This window comes from Leopardus geoffroyi, chromosome B3, assembly GCF_018350155.1.
Source record: "Leopardus geoffroyi isolate Oge1 chromosome B3, O.geoffroyi_Oge1_pat1.0, whole genome shotgun sequence".
In the NCBI taxonomy this organism is placed as follows: domain Eukaryota; kingdom Metazoa; phylum Chordata; class Mammalia; order Carnivora; family Felidae; genus Leopardus; species Leopardus geoffroyi.
In genome coordinates this window covers 136,316,506-136,335,650 of record NC_059337.1, presented here as the reverse complement: position 1 = coordinate 136,335,650, position 19,145 = coordinate 136,316,506, and the positions used below count along the sequence as shown (strand labels likewise).

At 43.5% G+C, this 19,145-nt stretch overlaps 2 protein-coding genes across 5 annotated transcripts; one reads left to right on the top strand and one right to left on the bottom strand.

The window, feature by feature from the left end:
- Nucleotides 1-11,979: 11,979 nt before the first annotated feature.
- Nucleotides 11,980-14,256, bottom strand: TMEM251 (transmembrane protein 251). 2 transcript variants are annotated; one of them, XM_045448295.1, is made up of 2 exons: nucleotides 14,193-14,256; nucleotides 11,980-13,315 (listed from the first exon to the last, which is right to left on the bottom strand). In XM_045448295.1, the coding sequence occupies exon 2, from the start codon at nucleotides 13,297-13,299 to the stop codon at nucleotides 12,904-12,906; it is 396 nt and encodes a 131-aa protein (XP_045304251.1). In that variant the 5' UTR covers nucleotides 13,300-13,315; nucleotides 14,193-14,256; the 3' UTR covers nucleotides 11,980-12,903. The 2 variants fall into 2 exon arrangements, with proteins under 2 accessions (XP_045304251.1, XP_045304250.1); XM_045448294.1 differs by lacking the exon at nucleotides 14,193-14,256 and adding an exon at nucleotides 13,739-14,186.
- MOAP1 (modulator of apoptosis 1) lies at nucleotides 14,246-16,982 on the top strand. 3 transcript variants are annotated; one of them, XR_006704177.1, is made up of 3 exons: nucleotides 14,258-14,553; nucleotides 14,650-15,874; nucleotides 16,528-16,655. XR_006704177.1 is itself a non-coding variant. In XM_045448293.1 (2 exons), the coding sequence occupies exon 2, from the start codon at nucleotides 14,766-14,768 to the stop codon at nucleotides 15,822-15,824; it is 1,059 nt and encodes a 352-aa protein (XP_045304249.1). In that variant the 5' UTR covers nucleotides 14,246-14,553; nucleotides 14,650-14,765; the 3' UTR covers nucleotides 15,825-16,492. The 3 variants fall into 3 exon arrangements, 1 of the variants encoding a protein (XP_045304249.1); XR_006704176.1 differs by having other exon boundaries at nucleotides 14,259-14,553; nucleotides 14,650-15,933; nucleotides 16,528-16,982; XM_045448293.1 differs by lacking the exon at nucleotides 16,528-16,655 and having other exon boundaries at nucleotides 14,246-14,553; nucleotides 14,650-16,492.
- Nucleotides 16,983-19,145: the final 2,163 nt, after the last annotated feature.

The following is a 19,145-nucleotide window of genomic DNA, read 5'->3' as shown; positions in this document are numbered from 1 at the left end:
ATAGTTCATATGTTTTTTAAGTTTTTCTTTTTTAAAGTTTATTATCATTTTTTTAGTAATCTCTACAGTCAACGTGGCGCTCAAACTCATGACCCACGGATCAAGAATCACATGCTCTCCCAGCCAAGCCAGCCAGGTGTCCCAAAATAGTTCATATTTTTTAAGTAATAGCTGGATTTTGCTCCTGAATATTTTGCTTTCTTTACTTTTTTTACTTTTTTTATTTTTTTCCTTCTTTGTTTAGTAAATACGTTTATAAAGAAGAAATTTCAAGATATTTGTGCTTGTGGCCCAGTGTTTTGAGGTCTGGGTTATAGGTCTGATTGATCTTTTCCTTAATTTTAATACTGATTTTTTTTTAATTTTAATGTTTATTTATTTTTGACAGAGACAGAGCATGATTGGGGGAGGGACAGAGAGAGGGAGACACAGAATCCAAAGCAGGGTCCAGGCTCTGAGCTGTCAGCACAGAGCCCAACGCGGGGCTTGAACTCACAGACCGCTAGATCATGACCTGAGCCGAAGTCGGACGCTCAACCGACTGAGCCACCCAGGCACCGCAATACTGATTTTAATACTGCCTGCTTCATAAGTGAGCTACATGTGTGACAAAAAAGATCAGTGTGAAGGCCCAGTATCGAAGTGCCTTGCCTGGTTTTCTAATCTCCTGACTCCTAAGAGTACAAACATTGCCACAGGCAAGCAGGACACAGTTAATCTCTGAATTTCTTTCGAGTTTACTTTTGTACAGGAAAGTCAACAATCCTAGCTAAAAGTACGCTTAACACCCGACTTAGATAAGTAATCTTTTACAATGTGAGACATGGAGTTTAAAATATGAAATATATGGACATTTGCAACATAATGGTTTTTCTAAAAGTGTATTTGTGTCACAAGAAATACTTGTTTTAATAGCATTCTGTGGAACCTATTTTAATAGGTTGCTGTTTGTAAGAAAGTTGGAAGATTTTTTTAAAATCACTTGGGAAGAGGGATGCTTGGCTGGTTCAGTTGGTAGAGCATGCGACTTTTTTTTTTTTTTTTAATGTTTATTTTTGAAAGAGAGAGTGTGAGCAGGGGAGGGGCAGAGAGAGACGGAGACACAGAATAGGAAGCAGGCTCCAGGCTCTGAGCTGTCAGCATACAGCCTGACGTGGGGCTTAAACCCACGAACTAGAAGATCACCAGCTGAGCCAAAGTCTGCTGCTTAACTGACTGAGCCACTCAAGTGCCCCTAGTGCATGTGACTCGTTCTCAGAGTCATGAGTTCAAGCCCCGTGTTGGGTGTAGAGCTTACTTTCTAAAAAATTTGGGGGCACCTGGGTGGCTTAGTTGGTTAAGCGTCCAACTCTTGGTTTCGGCTCAGGTCATGATCTCATGGTTTTGTGGTTTGGAACCCCTCCTTGGGTTCTGTGCTGACGGTGCAGAGCCTGCTTGGGATTCTCTCTCTTCCCTTCTTGCTCTGCCCCTCTCCCACTAACGCTGTCTCTCTCTCAAAATAGATAAACCTTAAAAAATAAAAATTAATTTGGGGAGAAGGAAAACTTACTTTGAAAAAATTATGGGAAATTTTGTCCCCCCAGTTTAGAGATAGTGTTCATACTCAGAGGATTTACGCTTCTGCAACTGGCTGCCTTTCAAGTCCTCAACCAAGTGACGTCCTTTACCTGTCTAGTTCTTCCTTCAACTTAAACATTTCCTCCAGGAGACTTTCCTGGCTTCCTAGGTGATGTTAGGTCCTCATGCTGTGTGTTTCCTGGTACCTAGTCCCCTGTACTTCCCCCCACCTTGTATTACGAAATGTACTTTAGGGGTGCTTGGGTGGCTCAGTCAGTTAAGCATCCAACTTTGGTTCAGGTCATGATCTCAGGGTTCTTCTCTGAGTTTGAACCCCACATCAGGCTCTCTGCTGTCAGTTTGGAGCCCACTTTGGATCCTCTGTCTCCCTCTCACTGCCCTTCCCCTGCTCGTGTGTGCACACACGAGCTCTCAAAAACAAACATTAAAAAATTTTTTTTAATAAATAAAAAAATGAAATATACTTTATTAGAATTATTCCTTCAGGGGAAGGAAAAAATTATGCCTTCAGCTGCTTAGAATTTTTTTTTTTAATTTTTACTAAAAGAAAATTCAATTGATAGTAAAAAAAATTTTTTTATCGAGAAGACTTGTACTTTAAAAGAAAATAAAGTTTAGGTTTTCTTCCAAATGACAAAATCAGTTGGAGACACTTGTGGCCCTCAGTTTATTGTACTTTTGTTTAGTTCCTATTTAGCCTATTAAAGATACATCTATTTCTCAGTGGGATTGTCCAATCTGAACAAATAGAGAATATCTTCTATACTCCTAGGTTTCGTACATAAGAGATTCTGAAAACCTAGGCTTTTTAAACTCAATTGTCAATCAGTGTGTTGTGCTGAAATGTTTACAAGAAATGCCTGTTTGGACTTATTGTGGGGTAGCTGAGCACTGCAAAATTCAAAACTGCATTGCCATAAAATTAGCATGTGATGGTTACAAATAAAATTTACATGTTTGAGGAAATTGATTACAATCATTTTGTGATAATTATTTCCTGGATATTTAATGTAAAATCCTCACCTAATGGAGAATGTTTGTAAAATGACACTTTCAGTCTTAACAAATGAGAAACAAATTGACTAGTTTTTGGGAGAGTTTAAATCTTTCATGAGTTAGAACATAATAAATTTCAGGGAGAATCAAGATTTGCAATGTAAAACAAAACCACAGAAGTACTAAAAAGATGGAGTAGGGGCACCTGAGTGGCTCAGTTGGTTCAGCGTCCAACTCTTGGTTTCTGCTCAGGTCATGATCTTGTGGTCATGAACACATGGTCATGGGATCAAGCCCTGCATCTGGCCCCAAGCTCAAAGCCAGGAGCCTGCTCGGGATTCTCTCTCTGCCCTTCCCATACAGGTGTGTTTTCTCTCTCTGTCTCTCTCTCTCTCAAAAAAAATAATAACTCTTTTTAAAAGAGAAAGAATATAGAGTAATAGTTTTTATAGTCTCAGAGTGAGGAAGGTGTCTTTCCTAAGCAAGATTTTTTAAAATCCAGAAACCATAACAGAGGAGATTAGTAAATGTGATTACATAACAATGAAAAATTTGGAATATTCTATAAATAAGATTAAAAGACAGAGGGAAAAAGTATTTGGCATTTTCAGCACATAATGACTAAGAACTATTTCCTTTTATAGATCTCATGTATACCGGTCAAACCATAGAAGTGGGCAAAGGAAAGAAATAGCAAAATCACAAGAAGAGAAATACACATGGTTTTTAAATGGAAAAAAAAGTAATACTTCAAAGAAATGAAAATTAAAGCCACAATGTGATACCATTTTTTACTTTACAGACTGAAAGATCAAAAGTTTTGATGTAATATTGAGCTGGAAAGGATGTGAGGGCTTACGGTACTGATGATGAGAGTGTAACTTGGTATAAGCTCTTTGAAAGTCAAGTTGAGGGGCACCTGGGTGGCTCAGTTGGTTAAACATCTGACTTCGGCTCAGGTCATGATCTTACGGGGCTCAATGGGCCCCGTGCTGACAGCCTGGAGCCTCCTTGGGATTCTGCGTCTCCCTCTCTCTCTGTCCTCCCCCACTTGTGCTTTCTCTCTCTCTCTCAAAAATAAACGTTAAAAAAAAAAAAAAGTCAGGGGCACCTGGGTGGCTCAGTCAGTTGAGCGACCGACTTCGGCTCAGGTCATGATCTCACAGTTTGTGAGTTCGAGCCCCGCGTCGGGCTCTGTGCTGACAGCTCAGAGCCTGGAGCCTGTTTCTCGGATTCTGTGTCTCCCTCTCTCTCTGCGCCTCCCCCGCTCATGCTCTGTCTCTGTCTCAGAAATAAATAAAAACATTAAAAAATTTTTTTTAAAAAGTCAAGTTGACACTTCTGTCAAAATATTAGATGTAAAAACAAACAAACAAACAAACAAAAGTTAGATGTACAGGACATGTGGGTGGCTCAGTCGGTTAAGCGTCTGACTCTTTAATTTCAGCTCAGGTCGTGATTTCACAGTTGTGGGATCATGCCCCTTGACAGGCTCTGTGCTGACGGTGTGGACCCTGCTTGGGTTTCTCTCTCTCCCTCTACCCCTCCCCTGCTTGTGCTTTTACTCTCTTTCTCTCAAAATAAATAAATGTTAAAAAAAATGTTAGATGTACTTGTTCTTTGACCCAGCAGTTTCATTTATAGAAACTTTTCCAGTGATAACGGTACACAGGTGCACAGATATATTTACAACACTATTCATTGCAGCATTATTCTTAGTAAGAAGAGTGTAAAGAACCTAAATGTCCTTTGGCAGAAGACCCTGGTTAATTAAATAAGAATATTCATACAATAATTTGGGGCAGCCATTAAAAAAGGCCAACGTGTAGCTCTGTGTTAAAGATCAATCTCTAGGGGCGCCTGGGTGGCGCAGTCGGTTAAGCGTCCGACTTCAGCCAGGTCACGATCTCGCGGTCCGTGAGTTCGAGCCCCGCGTCAGGCTCTGGGCTGATGGCTCAGAGCCTGGAGCCTGTTTCCGATTCTGTGTCTCCCTCTCTCTCTGCCCCTCCCCCGTTCATGCTCTGTCTCTCTCTGTCCCCAAAAAAATAAATAAACGTTGAAAAAAAAATTTTTTTAAATAAAAAGATCAATCTCTAGGATACGATGTTAAATGAAAACCAGCAAGATACAGAATAGTGTGTAGAATGGTGCCATTGGAAAATATTGGTGAGATACACATGTAGTACCTAAAAGGATAGCCAGACTGCTTCTGGGCAGAGAGGGAGTTGGGCTAGGAATAAGAGGGAGAGTTTTCACAGAACACTCTTAACTCTTTGCATTTTTTTAAATGTATTTTGTAGTTTTCTACACACAAGTTACTCTTTCTGAAATGTTGCCGAAACTGTTGAGTTTTTTTTTAAGTAAGCTCTGCACCCAACGTGGGGCTTGAACTCATGATCCTAAGATCAAGAGTTGCATGCTGTACTGACTGAGCCAGCCAGGTGCATAAGTAATTCAGGGCAAAAATTAACCAATCTAGACTTAAAAACCAAAAAAATCCACATTTCCCATCTGATTATTACTTTGTCAGAAAAGGGAGCAGAATATGACCTCTAAAGAGGTTAGGAAACTGAGCTAATGTGAGGTAAGATACTGTAAAAAAAAAAAAAAAAAAAAAAAGGCAGTGTTGGTAAAACTGATGTACGTAGCCTTAACCTTGAAAAAATGCCCTCTAGACAGTGCATTATTCTTAAAGTATAAAATGAATTTCACAGTGTTGCTGTAACTATTCCAGTTCTCAGGTGACTTTTGGGATCAGAATTGCTCTATTTAAAGACATGGCCCAGGGAACAGTGAATGCTAGAATATAAGCTTCTATTTAAATCTTTTAAAAAGCAGTAGCTCACATTGGGGCAGCGACAAGGCCATTGGGGTACAGTTTTAAATAGAAATTTACTCCACAGGGGCGCCTGGGTGGCACAGTCGGTTAAGCGTCCGACTTCAGCCAGGTCACGATCTCGCGGTCCGTGAGTTCGAGCCCCGCGTCAGGCTCTGGGCTGATGGCTCAGAGCCTGGAGCCTGTTTCCGATTCTGTGTCTCCCTCTCTCTCTCTGCCCCTCCCCCGTTCATGCTCTGTCTCTCTCTGTCCCAAAAATAAAATAAACGTTGAAAAAAAAAATTAAAAAAAAATATATATAAAATATATAAAAAAAATATTAAAAAAAAAAAAAAAGAAATTTACTCCACAGCTCCTGGGTGGCTCAGTTGGTTAAGCATCTGACTTTGGCTTGGGTCATGATCTTGAGGTTTGTGAGTTGGAGCCCTGAATTGGGCTCTGTGCTGAGAGCTCAGAGCCTGGAGCCTGTTTCGGATTCTGTGTCTCCCTCTCTCTCTGCCCCTCCCCCATGCATACCCTGTCTCTCAAAAATAAGCATTAAAAAAAAAATTTTTACTCCAATGCAAAAAATTCTGCTGGAGATGGAACTAACTTCTAAAAACACATTACAGAGCTCCTGGGTGGCTCAGTCGTTTGAGCACTCCAGCTCAGGTCATGGTCTCACAATTCATGAGTTCGAGCCCCACATCAGGCCCACTGCTATCAGCACGGAGCCTGCTTCAGATCCCCTGTCCGTCCGCCTCTCACTCCCCTTCCCCCACTTGCGCTCTCTTAAAAATAAATAAGACAAATAAATAAAGAAATGAAAATTAAAACACATTTTGGGGCACCTGGGTGGCTCAGTTGATTAAGTGTCAGACTTAATAACAGGGGCACCTGGGTGGCTCAGTCCATTCAGCCTCTGACTTCGGCTCAGGTTATGATCTCACGGTTACTGGGTTTGAGTCCCACATTGGGCTTTGTGCTGATAACGCAAAGCCTGTTTCAGATCTTCTGTCCCCATCTCTCTGCCCTTCCCCCGCTTGTGCTCGCTTTCTCATATAATAATAATAACACATTACTACTTTAAATGAGTAATTTACGGGCCAAGGTATTGGCTTAAACCCCAGAATACTGAAAAATTGTGTGCTGTAACCCTAAGAGCTTGGCAGGACACTTGATGCATATGTTAGGTGGTTTAGGAAACTGTTACCTTCATGATTGTACCTTGAGAATTACTCAAGGCTCTAACCACCACTTAAAATCTTGTTTGTGAATGTGGTATTTTTTTTTTTTTTCCTGCTTGAATAAGGAGAATCCCAAGACAACCAACATCATTGTTGGCAAAAGTAAATGGACTCATTTTAAATCTTGGCCTCGGAAAGAACATATCACTACTGAAACCTGAAAAAAGCTTAGCCACTGAATTTATCCAGAACATGTGACAGGGTAGGCTACACACTTAGTAGAAAATGTTAACTTTAACCTTTATTTTCTCTGGAGAGCAAACTAGATTGTTTTGCAGTCTAATGAAAGAGGTATTCAGTGGCAGTAAGAATCGTTCATACAGTAAATAATTAATGAGCACCTGCTATGTGCTGTTCTAGGCACAGGGTATACAACAATGAACAGACAAAACCCCTGCCCTCATGGAGTTGAGATTCTGACAAAATACGTAACATGTCATGTGAAGGTAAGTGCTGTGGAGAAAAACACGGGAAAAGGATGCTTAATTTGATTTAAATAGACTGGTCAGAGGAAGCCTCACTAAGCTGACAATTCAGCAAAGGTCTGAAGACAGGAATAGAGTAGGCCAGGGCTGAGCATCCAGACAGAAGGTACACTGAGTGCATACGCCCTGAGACCGGTTTTTCTGGCATGTTCTAGAATCAGCAGGAAGATCAGAATGGCTAGAGTGGGGTGAGGAGTGGAGAGAGTAGTAGAAGAAATGGCAGAAAATGGTCAAAGGCCTCTTATTTAGGACTTTGTAAGCCACGTTAAGGGCTTGGATTTTTGTTCTCAGAAGGAAAGCCATGGGAGGGATTTTGAAAGGCATAACATTTTATGTTGCCATTTGTTTGATAGACTTCTAGGGGCCTTGAGCAGATTTTGGTAGGTGGAGATAAGATGAGGAGCTTGATGTTGAACAGGTCAAATCTCAGATGCCTCGTATGACATCCTAGTAAATGTCAAATAGGCAGTTGAATACCCAAGTCTGGAGCTCAGGAGAGATGCAAGGTAGCAATATAAATTTGGGCACTTAAAGCCATGAGCCTGGATGGGATGACCAAGGGAGTAAGTATAGAAATGAGAACTGGGGCATGTCAGCATTCAGAAACTGGGCGGATCCCCAGGGAGGAACCAGCAAAAGAGACAGGAGAAGCTGGTGAAGAAGAAGGCAAAGCAGGCAAGTGTCTGGAACTGGGGTAATACCCAGTAGCTACTAGCCACATGTGGCTATTTGAGCTAATTAAAAAAACTTTTTTTAACGTTTATTCATTTTTGAGACAGAGCGCAAGTGGGGGTGGGGCAGAGAGAAAGGGAGACACAGAATCCAAAGCGGGCTCCAGGCTCCGAGCTGTCAGCACAGAGCCTGACTCGGGGCTTGAATTCACAAACCCTGAGATCATGACTTGAGCCAAAGTTGGATGCTTAACCGACTGGGCCACCCAGGAACCCCTGAATTAAAATTTTAAATTCAGTTCCTCAGCCACACTAGCCACATCTCAGGGGCTCACTTCATATGGCTAGTGGCTACTGATTGGACAACACAGATAGACATAAAACGTTTCCATTATCACTAAAGTTCTACTGGCAGTACTAATCCAGAAACCAATTGAAGAAGGTATCTCAAGGACAGGGAGCATGTCAAAAACTGCCAAGGGATAATTTAAGGGCTGAGACTTGACCATCTGGTGTAGTTAAGAGTAAGTGACCAGTGACCTCTTGACAACAGAGCAATTTGGGTAGAGTGGGAGGCTAAGCCTGATAGAAGTATATTCAGGATAACCTGGAGAAAAACTAGAACCAGAAAAGATACTTCATTCTTGACCCTGGGCTCCGGCAGGCCGCTGTTTGCAGTATACTCTATAGGCCATGTCCATGCTAACACTGCTATTGTGGAGGGCCTGACAAGCCTGGTATGGGGCTCCTGGGGCTACAGACCTGGATCCATTCCAATCTGCTACAGGAATAGCTCAGGACCATGGACATCACCATTGGACTCACCTCCTGCTTTGTTTTCTCCTGTCATGGGCTGGGTCTTGTCACATTTGGAGAGCTACACGAAGCAGGAGTGAGGGGGACTGTCCTCTCCTTCACCTTGTGACGTGACCATCCCTGGTCTGGTCTGTCCTTATCATGTCTGCTGAATTCCTAGCTGGCCTCCCTTGGATCATGGCCTTCAGTTACAATGACCTCTTCTATAATCATGACCTGTTGATTTTCCATAGTGACATCCTGGGACCACATGTATCAGTTTATAAGGCCCTGCTCTGTAGGCACCAACCCCCCCCCCCCGGCCCCCTTGTAACAATGTCTACTTAAACCTTGAAAAAATATATAGACATCTGTTTAAAGATTTGCAGTTCAAATAGCTCAGGTGAACTTACCAGAAAATATTTGTTGAAGCTGTGCCAAAGACCAATACAGCTGTCATGACTAACAGTTGAATCTTTGTGGTGCATAAGAACCCATGGCCCAGGGGTGCCTGGGTGGCTCAGTCGTTTAAGCATCTGACTTCAGCTCAGGTCATGATTTCATGGCTTGTAGTTCAAGCCCCTCATCAGGCGCTCTGCTGTCAGCAGAGCCTGCTTCAGATCCTGTCTCCCTCGCCCTCTGGCCCTCCCCCATTCACACTCTCTCCCTCTCTCAAAAATAAACATACGCACACAAACCATAGCCCAATGGTTCCAGTACAATCATTTGAAGAGCTCTAAAAACACAGTTGTCTGTTCTCCTCCCCCAGAGACTGAGAAAACTGGGAAGGGATCTTGGCATTGTTCATATGAAGAGTTTTGCTTTCTTTTTTTATTTCTTTGGATGATTCTAATATACAGCTCCTGTTCAAGACGTATTCACTGTCTGAGACCAAAACAAAAATACTAATGCATGATTCCCAATCATGGTCCAGAATTCTACGGAACTTAAAAATATATTGGAGAATTTATAAAGTGATGGCGCACACTTGATGCAAAGAGTCATGCGGTATTGTGGTAAGCTTTTCTACCAGCGTTTTGGAGATTGCGAATGTTAAATCCATCAAGAAGGAAATCAACACTAGATAATAAGACTAGAACACTCACTACCCATGGTGAACAAACATACCAGTTTGATTATTTTATGGGTGCAGTTACTCTTGTAGGAGTACTTTATCTCATGATTCCACCTCCCCAAAGAAAAGCTTTTTTTTTATTTTGTTACTTTATAAAGTTTTTTTAATATGAAATTTATTGTCACATTGGTTTCCATTCAACACCCAGTGCTCATCCCAACAGATGCCCTACTCAATGCCCATCTCCCACCCCTCATCAACCCTCAGTTTATTCTCAGGTTTTTAAGAGTTTCTTATGGTTTGCCTCCTTCCCTCTCTGTAACTTTTTTTTTCTCTCCCCCTCCCCCATGGTCTTCTGTTAAAGAAAAGCTTTTTAATCAATTATAAAAGCTTTGAAATAGAATCATATTCTAAACTTAGGAAATCACACTTTTACTTTAAAACTGGTAGCACCTTTAAAACGAGAAAGGTCACGTGGTGACTCCATGAATTAGATGTTGTTTCTGCAGTTCAGTTTATTCTCTATCCTGGCACTTTCAAAAAAATAAAATATCTGGCATATTTCCATGAAAACCACTCAACAGGTTTTACTTCATTTCAGGTGTGGTTGCAAATAAAGGGACTTAGTAAGCCACTACGGGATATAACTCTGTTTTTCTCACTTCTGGAAGCGGATATCATTGGCTAGTTATGGATCCTAGGATGCTTGCTCTTTCCCTAAAATCCCTGAAGCACTTTCTATATTTGCCATTTATCTAATCCCGTATTTACTGCTTATTGTATCGTGATGTGAATATGAAACAAATGACTCAATGTAACACACAGGTCTTCTATCCATCAGTTTTAACCTCCCCCTCAATCTAATAGTTAGATTAATTTCACCTTTCCCTTCATAAAGAGCGCTTTGAACTATTAAATAGCCATAGACAAAACGGGAATGATTCACAACTTGGATACTTCATTCCTAAATAATCAAAAAGCATGAACCTTGCAATCTGAAACTTCGTAATTATTTTTTGGAAGTACTAAATTACTCCTACTCTATTTTAATATTTCTACTACCAAGGCAATCTGGTCTTGAAAGATAGAGATGGACTGAGCATTTACTTACCAAATCCCCAAACACTACAATTTGAAGTAGAAGAGATAAAATCTGCTTCAATAAAAAGCAATTACTATTTAATAAGACGGATGATAAGCTCACAAACCTTGCATTATGTCAAGCATTTATAAAGTGAAAAAAAATTGAAATCGTTTTCTTAAATCGTTTTCAAACTACCACTGCCTCAAGAGTCATCAAATAAAGAAACTGCTCAATGATTTTCCCCAAATTATCCTCTTTTTTTCTGAGAAGCAGTATAATGGAATGATAGAGCTGGAGATCTGAAGCCAGACATCCTGGATTCGTATCCTGGGCCTTCCACGTGCTTGCTGTGGAACCACGGGCAAGTTCTTAACTCCTGTGCTTAATTCGGGTTTCCTCATGTTCACTCAGAATCACTCAGAAAGGGGTAAATCGCTCAGAAAGCGGTATCTGCAGTATGCATACTACCAGCTAAGTGCTCAAAAGATGCCAAGCGATTGGGTTACCTGACCCTCACAGAAAAAGGCATTTCAAATTGCTGCCTACTTGGAAGATTTCGGTGTACTGTAGCACAAGATGCATCATTTCAGTCACTAGAGCTTTGGAAGAAGTAAAGGGAAAGTGAGACTGCCTGCCTGGAGAAGGATCTGACCTTGCCGCTTTTGAGGCAACAAACATACCCGCTCTATCTTTCAAGGAAAGCTTGCTGTGGAACGTTCAGCCTTCCATTCGAATCAAATCAGACTTCAATGCTGAGGCGGGTAGAACACGTTTAGATTTTCGGTAGCTCATACAAACTGATAAAAACCTTTCAATAATGCCATTTCCATTCCTTGGCCTAGCTAGACAGAGAATACCGTGAAACGTGTCATTTGTGAGAAGCAAATGACGGTGGTTAGGAACAAAGGAAGCAGATGCCTGGTTACCCCTGGCTCTGCTGCTTACCAGGTGTGTGACCTTAACAGGCAAGTTACTTTTCACTTCTCTACCTCAGTGTCCTTATCTGTAAAGCCTGGATAATTGTCTTCTTAGGGTTGCTTAGAGGATTCAATGAGTTAATTCGTGTAAAGCTCTTAGAAGAAGGCCCAACAGAATAAGCACCAAAAGAGGTTATGGTTATTATTAAAATCTATTCGTGTAAAATATTTCCTTCGTATTAATGCCATTACTGTATAAAAATACATCTTGATCCCACCCAGAAAAAAAAAAGAAAAAGAAAAAAATCCTAAAATCTGAGATTTCCATGTTTTAGTTATTTGTATTGGTACCAGACATGAGGTAGGAAGTACAAATGCAAAGGAGGAAGTACAAGGATCACATCTTCATGCAATTGACCTGTTGCCTGAAGACTGGACCTTAGGCCAGAGAAGAAACTCACAAGGCTGATGACCTGGTAGGATGTTAGAGTGGTGTCACACATCTGACAGAGGCTGGACGAAATATTTTCACTGAACACCTCGTTTCCATCTTCCGTGTGTGAGATTTCTCAACTTCCAAACATTGAGTTTCTTCCTAAGTAATTTTTAAAAAACCAAAGGCATTAATAATGCTGATAATGCCAGTAGCCTTACCAAAAGGAAGCACAAACTTTGTTTATCAAGACAGCCATCACCTCAATAATTGTATGCCAATTTCTCACAAACTGATAGCAAGCAAGCATAAATAGTTGGCTTAGTTTACAAGGTTGAACTGGTGTTTTAGTTTGAAGAATTTTAAAGCAAGCCAGGTAACTGTATAAAATTTAAATTTTATGACCATGTTTGGACCTTTTTACATTAAGCACAATGGAAATTTTCATATTTATTTTCTTCCCCAAAGGAAAAATTTCTGAATCATCACTATGTTGCACAGTAGAATAAAAATAGGAGTTCGGGTACTTATTCAAGTTTCTAAAGAATGCAAATAACAGACACGATTTTACTTCCAAAAGCTGAAGTCATCAACATGATTCTGTAGTACTGTATCTCAGGCTTCATTTAAAAAGTCACTATTATTCCGATAAAGAGAGCCCCCTGGTCACACTTTTTAGAAAGCCTCTGCCCCACCACAACTTCCTGAGATCTGTGAAGAAACTGCAGTCTTGTGATCAGGTTCCATATAGCACTGGCAGTTTTGTATTGTAAGGAAAAACGGTGACCGATTTGATTTTACTTGATTTTACGTGTCAATCAGTTGTAGTCTGCTGATCTGATTAGAAGCCTTGACAAATGCCTGGTGGCGATTGCAAATAACTGCCAAGCATATGGGGATAATACAATAGCCCACCGTTTTGGGGTCAGCTCTTGTACAAGAATAAAGGAACAAAAACATCTGTAAATAAGGGATCAGAAAAATAATTGTCCAAAACCAAAACGGCAGGGAGAGTAACCGAGCTTTCAAGGAGTGTGTCCATGTGGTTCCTTCAAGGGGCTCTTCCGGGTGCTGCTGAATGTGTTCCAAGGCCAGCCTGTTGTAAGTCTCATTGATTTCAAAAACATAGTAAAATGCTGCTGCACTTGCTAACAAATACAATCCCACTCCAATCCATCCCATCCTCTGACGGAAGTTCATCATTCTCCATGCTCTGTGCCTTCAAATTTAAAAAAAAATTACAAATTAGGGTCTAGTAACGCGGTCATGGCAACTATTCCATTAATGCATTTAAAGTTCAAAATCATTAGATTTACATTTTCTAAGAAACGTAAACAACTCACAGCTTCTTTTATGTAATAATTACGAAGAAGTAAGGTTCACTACATATCGAGAGTGCTTTTAATGTGACTCCCACAGAAAAAAATCAAATCACTATATTCCGGCTGAAATGGGTCCAGCACAACTTCCCTTGAGAAAGTGGAATTAAACTGGTTTCCTACGGAACACTTCGCTTTTATAGTTCAAATACTTTCTGGCTTAAACAGTACTGTTTCGGTAATGTTTTACGTGAACATTCGATTCTCCAAGTCAAACCAATGTCGGAGCCCCCAAGTTAAGACAGTAACTCTTAAACACTTACAATGGTCCCGAAAATCTTCCTGTTCCCACGGCAAGCGTTAAAGAGTCACTCAGTTCTGAATAATCGGGTGGTTTTGGCATTTCAGAGAAAGCCACCATAAGAGAAATCCCCGGGGTCACCGGCTGGGAGAAATGGGAGCGCGGCCAGCCCGGAGCACAAGCTAATTGTGATTAAGCACAGCGTGACTGCGGCCAGTCACGCGGCGGCCGGGCCACTGTGGCTGCGGCCGGAGCCCCAGCCCGTGTCACCCGGCCGGGCCGGGAGGCTCCCCAGCCCCCCGGGCCTCCCCGGCAGCCGGCCCCGCCCCCCGCCGCGGTGCAGCGCCGGCGGCCGCGACCAAGGGCTGCGCGGGCGGCGCCGGGCCCGGGCCTCTCCGCCTCGCCGCGCCGGGAACCCAGTGCCGGACAGCGGCCACCGGCCGAGCCTGCAGGAACGAGCAGCTCCCGGATCTCACCTTCCTGTCCCGTTTGGCCCGCCCGCCCGCCGTCCCGGATGCTACCACAGTCAGGACTTCCGGCTCGGGCCGGAAGGGCGCGCGCTCCTCCCCTTCGTGACGCCGCGCCGCCTCCCCGCGCGCCGGGTACTGCTCCCACTTGCCCCGGTGGGGCCCGGGACCGGGGACCGCAGCTGCGACCCCGGGGGTCGGGGCGCATCCCTTTCCGGGGGAGGCCGTCTGGGCCGGGCGACTCCGGAGCTCCTCGGCCCGGTCCCCGGTGGCTCGCCGCGGACAGCTGCGCGGCTACGGGGCGGACCGCCGTACCCCGGTCGCGCCTGGCGGAGGATAGCGGCGAGGGGCGCCCGCGGCCGCAGAGAGGGTGAGACGGCCGCCTGTTGCAGTGGGACCGGTGCGGGGCCTCTCGGGGCCGGGGTCACTGACACCTGCAGCTAACCTGACTGCTTTGTCCTCGCAGGCCGCCGGTCGGGACGTTGACGGCACTTACCTGGGGTGCCGCAGTGAAACGCCGTGAATTGCGGGGGCATCAGTACCCCGGCCAAATTAGAATTTAAATCCGTTGTTTTGAGCACCATGACGCTGAGACTTTTAGAAGACTGGTGCAGGGGGATGGATGTGAACCCTCGGAAAGCGCTGTTGATTGCCGGCATCCCCCCGACCTGCACTGTGGCGGAAATCGAGGAGGCTCTGCGGGCTGGTTTAGAGCCCTTGGGCGAGTATTCACTGCTGGGGAGGATGTTCCGGCGGGTGGAGAACTGGAATGTAGCCTTAGTAGGGCTAACCGAGGAGACTAGTCATGCTCTGGTCCCTAAGGAGATCCCTGGAAAAGGGGGTGTCTGGAGAGTGATCTTTAAGCCTCCGGACCCGGATATTGAATTTTTAAGCAGATTAAACGAATTCTTAGAGGGAGAGGGTACAACACTGGGTGAGTTGACCAGAGCTCTTGGATATGGAAACGACCGTTCCGACCTAGACCAGGACAGGATCCCAGAAATACAGGCCCCTATGTTGGCACAGGCATTAGATGAGGCTCTTCAGCCTGCCCTGCAATACCTGAAATACAAAAAGCTGAGAGTGTTCTCAGGCAGCGATCCTCCAGAACCAGGAGAAGAAGAATTTGAATCTTGGCTGTTTCATACCACTCAGATGATGAAGACATGGCAGGTGTCAGATGCAGAGAAAAGAAGGCGATTGCTAGAGAGCCTTAGGGGCCCAGCATTTGATGTTATTCGAGTCCTTAAGATAAACAATCCTTCCATTACAGTCGCTGAATGCCTGCGGGCCCTTGAGCAGGTTTTTGGGGTTATCGACAATCCTAGGGAATTGCAGGTCAGATATCTGACCACTTATCAGAAGGATGAAGAAAAACTGTCTGCTTACGTGTTAAGGTTGGAGCCTTTATTACAGAAGCTGGTAGAGAGAGGAGCAATTGAGAAAGATGTTGTGAATCAGGCCCGCCTAGACCAAATCTTTGCCGGAGCAATCCACAGAACGCTTCGCAGGAAGCTTCCCGTGCCAAAGGACGGCCCCGCCCCTGGCTTTTTGGAATTACTGGCACTGATAAAGGATGAAGAGGCAGCTGAGGAGGAGGAGGCCCTTCTCCAGGCAGGGTTAAAAGGGCATTTCTCCTGAATCTTAGGAAACCAGGAAGAGACAGCTGGCCGCAAGCATGAAGCATGAAGGTAGAACAGTCCTTGGACTCCGTGATGGACGTTAATCAATCCCTTCCTCTCGCTGCCAAGTAACTCATTGTGTTCTTCTCGGTCTAAATCCTTTGTCATTCCTGTGCCTCGTTAACGTTTCCCAAGTGTGTCATAGACTAGGAAGGATGTAGTTCTGCACTAGTATTTATGTATTTAAATTCACCCCTGTGAATTTGCCATATAAAATTGTACAGAGGGTCTGGCACCACATACGTCTGGTGCTCCGAGAGGACAGGCAAGGCTCAGTTGCATGTGCTGACCGTTGAGATGTCAGCTTCTGTGGTAACAGGTGCAAAGATAGCATGTTGGATGTGATTATTATAGATTTTAGATGTGTGTTGTCTATATTTATTATGGAGATATGAGCAGTGGTTAAGATGCTAAGGTATTTTCTGTTTGAATCACAATTTTACTGATTCTGTGCAATCAGAACAAGAGGCAGAATCAAATGCTGAGGTTGATAAGTTTGTCAACTGTTCCCTCGTACCCCAGATTTCTCATATGTGTCGTCAGAACATCCGTGCTGAATGCCATTTTAATAGGTGTTATAAGATGACCTATGTGAACTTCTAAAATAAAGGAATGCTGATAAAATGACCTTTTTTTAAAAAATCTGTTTCATTTATATCAAGATTCCAAGAGAGATTTCATCTGAACATACGGTTCCAGCGGCGCCTGGGTGGCTCCATCCGATAAGCATCCATCTTCGGCTCCAGTGATGATCTCACAGCTCTCCTGAGTTCAAGCCCTGCTTCAGGCTCTGTGCTGACAGCTCGGAGCCTGGAGCCTGCTTCAGATTCTGTGTCTCCTCTCTCTGCCCATCCCCTGCTTGTTCTCTGTCTCTAAATGAATGAATGAATGAATGAATGTATCTTGGGCGCCTGGGTGGCTCAGTAGATTGAGTGTCCAACTTCAGCTTAGGTCATGTTCTCACAGTTCGTAAGTTTGGGCCCCACCGTGGGCTCTGTGCTGACAGCTTAGAGCCTGGAGCCTGCTTCGGATTCTGTCTCCCTCTCTCCCTCTGCCCCTTCCCTGCTCGTGCTCTGTCTCTCTTTCTCTCTTAAAAATAAACATTAAAAAAAAAAAAGAAGAAGTAGGAGATGCACGGGACGCCTGGGTGGCTCAGTCGGTTAAGCGTCTGACTTCGACTCAGGTGAGTTCAAGCCCCGCGTCGGGCTCTGTGCTGACAGCTCAGAGCCTGGAGCCTGCTTCAGATTCCGTGTCTCCCTCTCTCTCTGCCCCTCCCCCACTCGTGCTCTGTCTCTGTCTCTGTCTCTCTCTCTCTCTCTCTCTCAAAAATAAATAAACAAAAAAAGGGTTCCAAAAGCATAAATCTGAAAAACACCAGGGTTGACACAATCTTACTCCCTTGGATATTTTCCTCTTAGTGCCGAGGGGTAGGCAGTAGTTTTCTAAGTGAGATTGCCAGGGGACCTTGTATTGATGCACAATGGAATGAACAAGATCATACACAAGTTAGTGCATCAGTGGAAACCAATGCATCCGTATGTCGAATTTGGGGAGTGAAAGGAAAGAGATGAAGGTTGTGTGCTTGTCCGTGACAGACTGGATGAAATTAAAGCTTTCCCATATGCTTTCTCATGTAATCTTAAAAATCCTGCAATATAGGAAAACTCAGCTTCTCGCTTGTAGAAATGGGCACAGAAAGGTTAAAAAATGCTTGCCCAAAGCGAAACAACTAGTAAGTGGTGAGGCCAGAATTCTATCCTCTGCCCTACCGCACGGCCCATATTCTTTCTGTTGCCAGAAAGAGAAGCAATCATAAGGGTGTCTGCACCCAACAGCCTCACAAGGGAAACACAACAGATGTTAACCACATTTCATAAATGTCTTCTATGCATTAGTGTAGAGTACGTTCCGAATCATTACTGCAAATGAGACATTATTAGAAGTAGGGAGTATGAGAACCTGTAAGTCCTAGGGGCAGCCAGGTGGGTGGGCATGGGTTAGTGATTTAGTTCCTAAAAAAACAAAAAAATCACAGCATGAAGAAAGTTTGACAAGTAGGGGAAAAGTCTTCCTCTTTAAGGGGTAGCTGGGTGGCTCAGTCAGTTGAGTGTCTGACTCTGATCTCTGCTCAGGTCTGGATCTCAGGGTCGTGAGTTCTAGCTCTATGCTGAGTGTGGAACCTACTTTAAAGAAAAAAAAAGTCTTCCTCTTTAGTAAAAATAGCCCAAGAATTTTGGGATTTGCATCATTGGTTTAGATTCAAGGGCGTAGTAAAATGTTTGTGTTAATGTCATCATGGGACACCTGGGTGGCTCTTGATTTCGGCTCAGGTCGTGATCGCACAGTTGGTGAGATCAAGCCCTGCGTCAGGCTCCGAGCTGACAACGTGGAGCCTACTTGGGATTCTCTCTTTCCCTCTCTCTTCCCCTCCCTCACTTGCATGTTTGTGCATCCTCTCTCTCAAAATAAATAAATAAACATAAAAAAAAAAAGACTTAATGTCCTGGTTTCATTCTTTATCAAGTCCTCCCACCATGGGAAGCTAAATACAGATCAAACCATCACATTATACACCATATATATATATATATATATATATATATATATATATAATTTTTACTTGTCAATTAAGGTGAGAAACAAGAAGCTAAATGCTAGATGGCATAGACTAGATAAATTCAAAGGTACAATTCTGATCTTGTTTGTAAGGTGCTTTGTTACCTTAGTCCTGGGGAGTGGCACCTGCAATTTGCTGATAAACAGACGCTGTGCTCACACACAGGTGTTAGTTAGCATTCACTGTACCCCTCCTGTATATAAGGCACTGAGCTGGGGCGGTTGGACTATATAGTTAAATTTAGGTTATAATGCCTGCCATGGAGGTCTACCCAGGGTTAATAATAACAGCTGACATCAAACACTTGCCGTGGGCACCGCCGCACACATTTAGTCCAACAACACTGAGAGGCAAGGCTGTTTGCTTTCCCCATTTTACAGATGAAACCGAGGCACAGAGAGGTTAGGTAACTTGCCCAGGTTTTCCCAGCTAATAAGTGGCAGAGTCAGGCTTTACACTCAGGCCATCTATTTCCAGAGTCCTGGTCTTTGATGCCTGGTTAAAATCTCACAGAAATCTGTAGAACACACCATTTCCCTGTTTTATAAATGAGAGGCTTCAGGCTCAGATTCATTGCCAGGAGCAAGGGCACATAGTCTGACTCCAGAGAACTTTTCTTAAGGTATTCTGACTTCTGCATCTGGTAAACACTACATAATTATC

What these genes read in the sequence shown, in the direction of transcription:
- TMEM251 (XM_045448294.1), bottom strand. Translation starts at nt 13,836, where the DNA reads ATGGTGGCTTTCTCTGAAATGCCAAAACCACCCGATTATTCAGAACTG. An exon ending in GGAAGATTTTCGGGACCATT is followed by an intron (nt 13,316 to 13,738) that starts GTAAGTGTTTAA and finishes TTAAATTTGAAG; the next exon opens with GCACAGAGCATGGAGAATGA.
- MOAP1 (XM_045448293.1), top strand. Translation starts at nt 14,766, where the DNA reads ATGACGCTGAGACTTTTAGAAGACTGGTGCAGGGGGATGGATGTGAAC.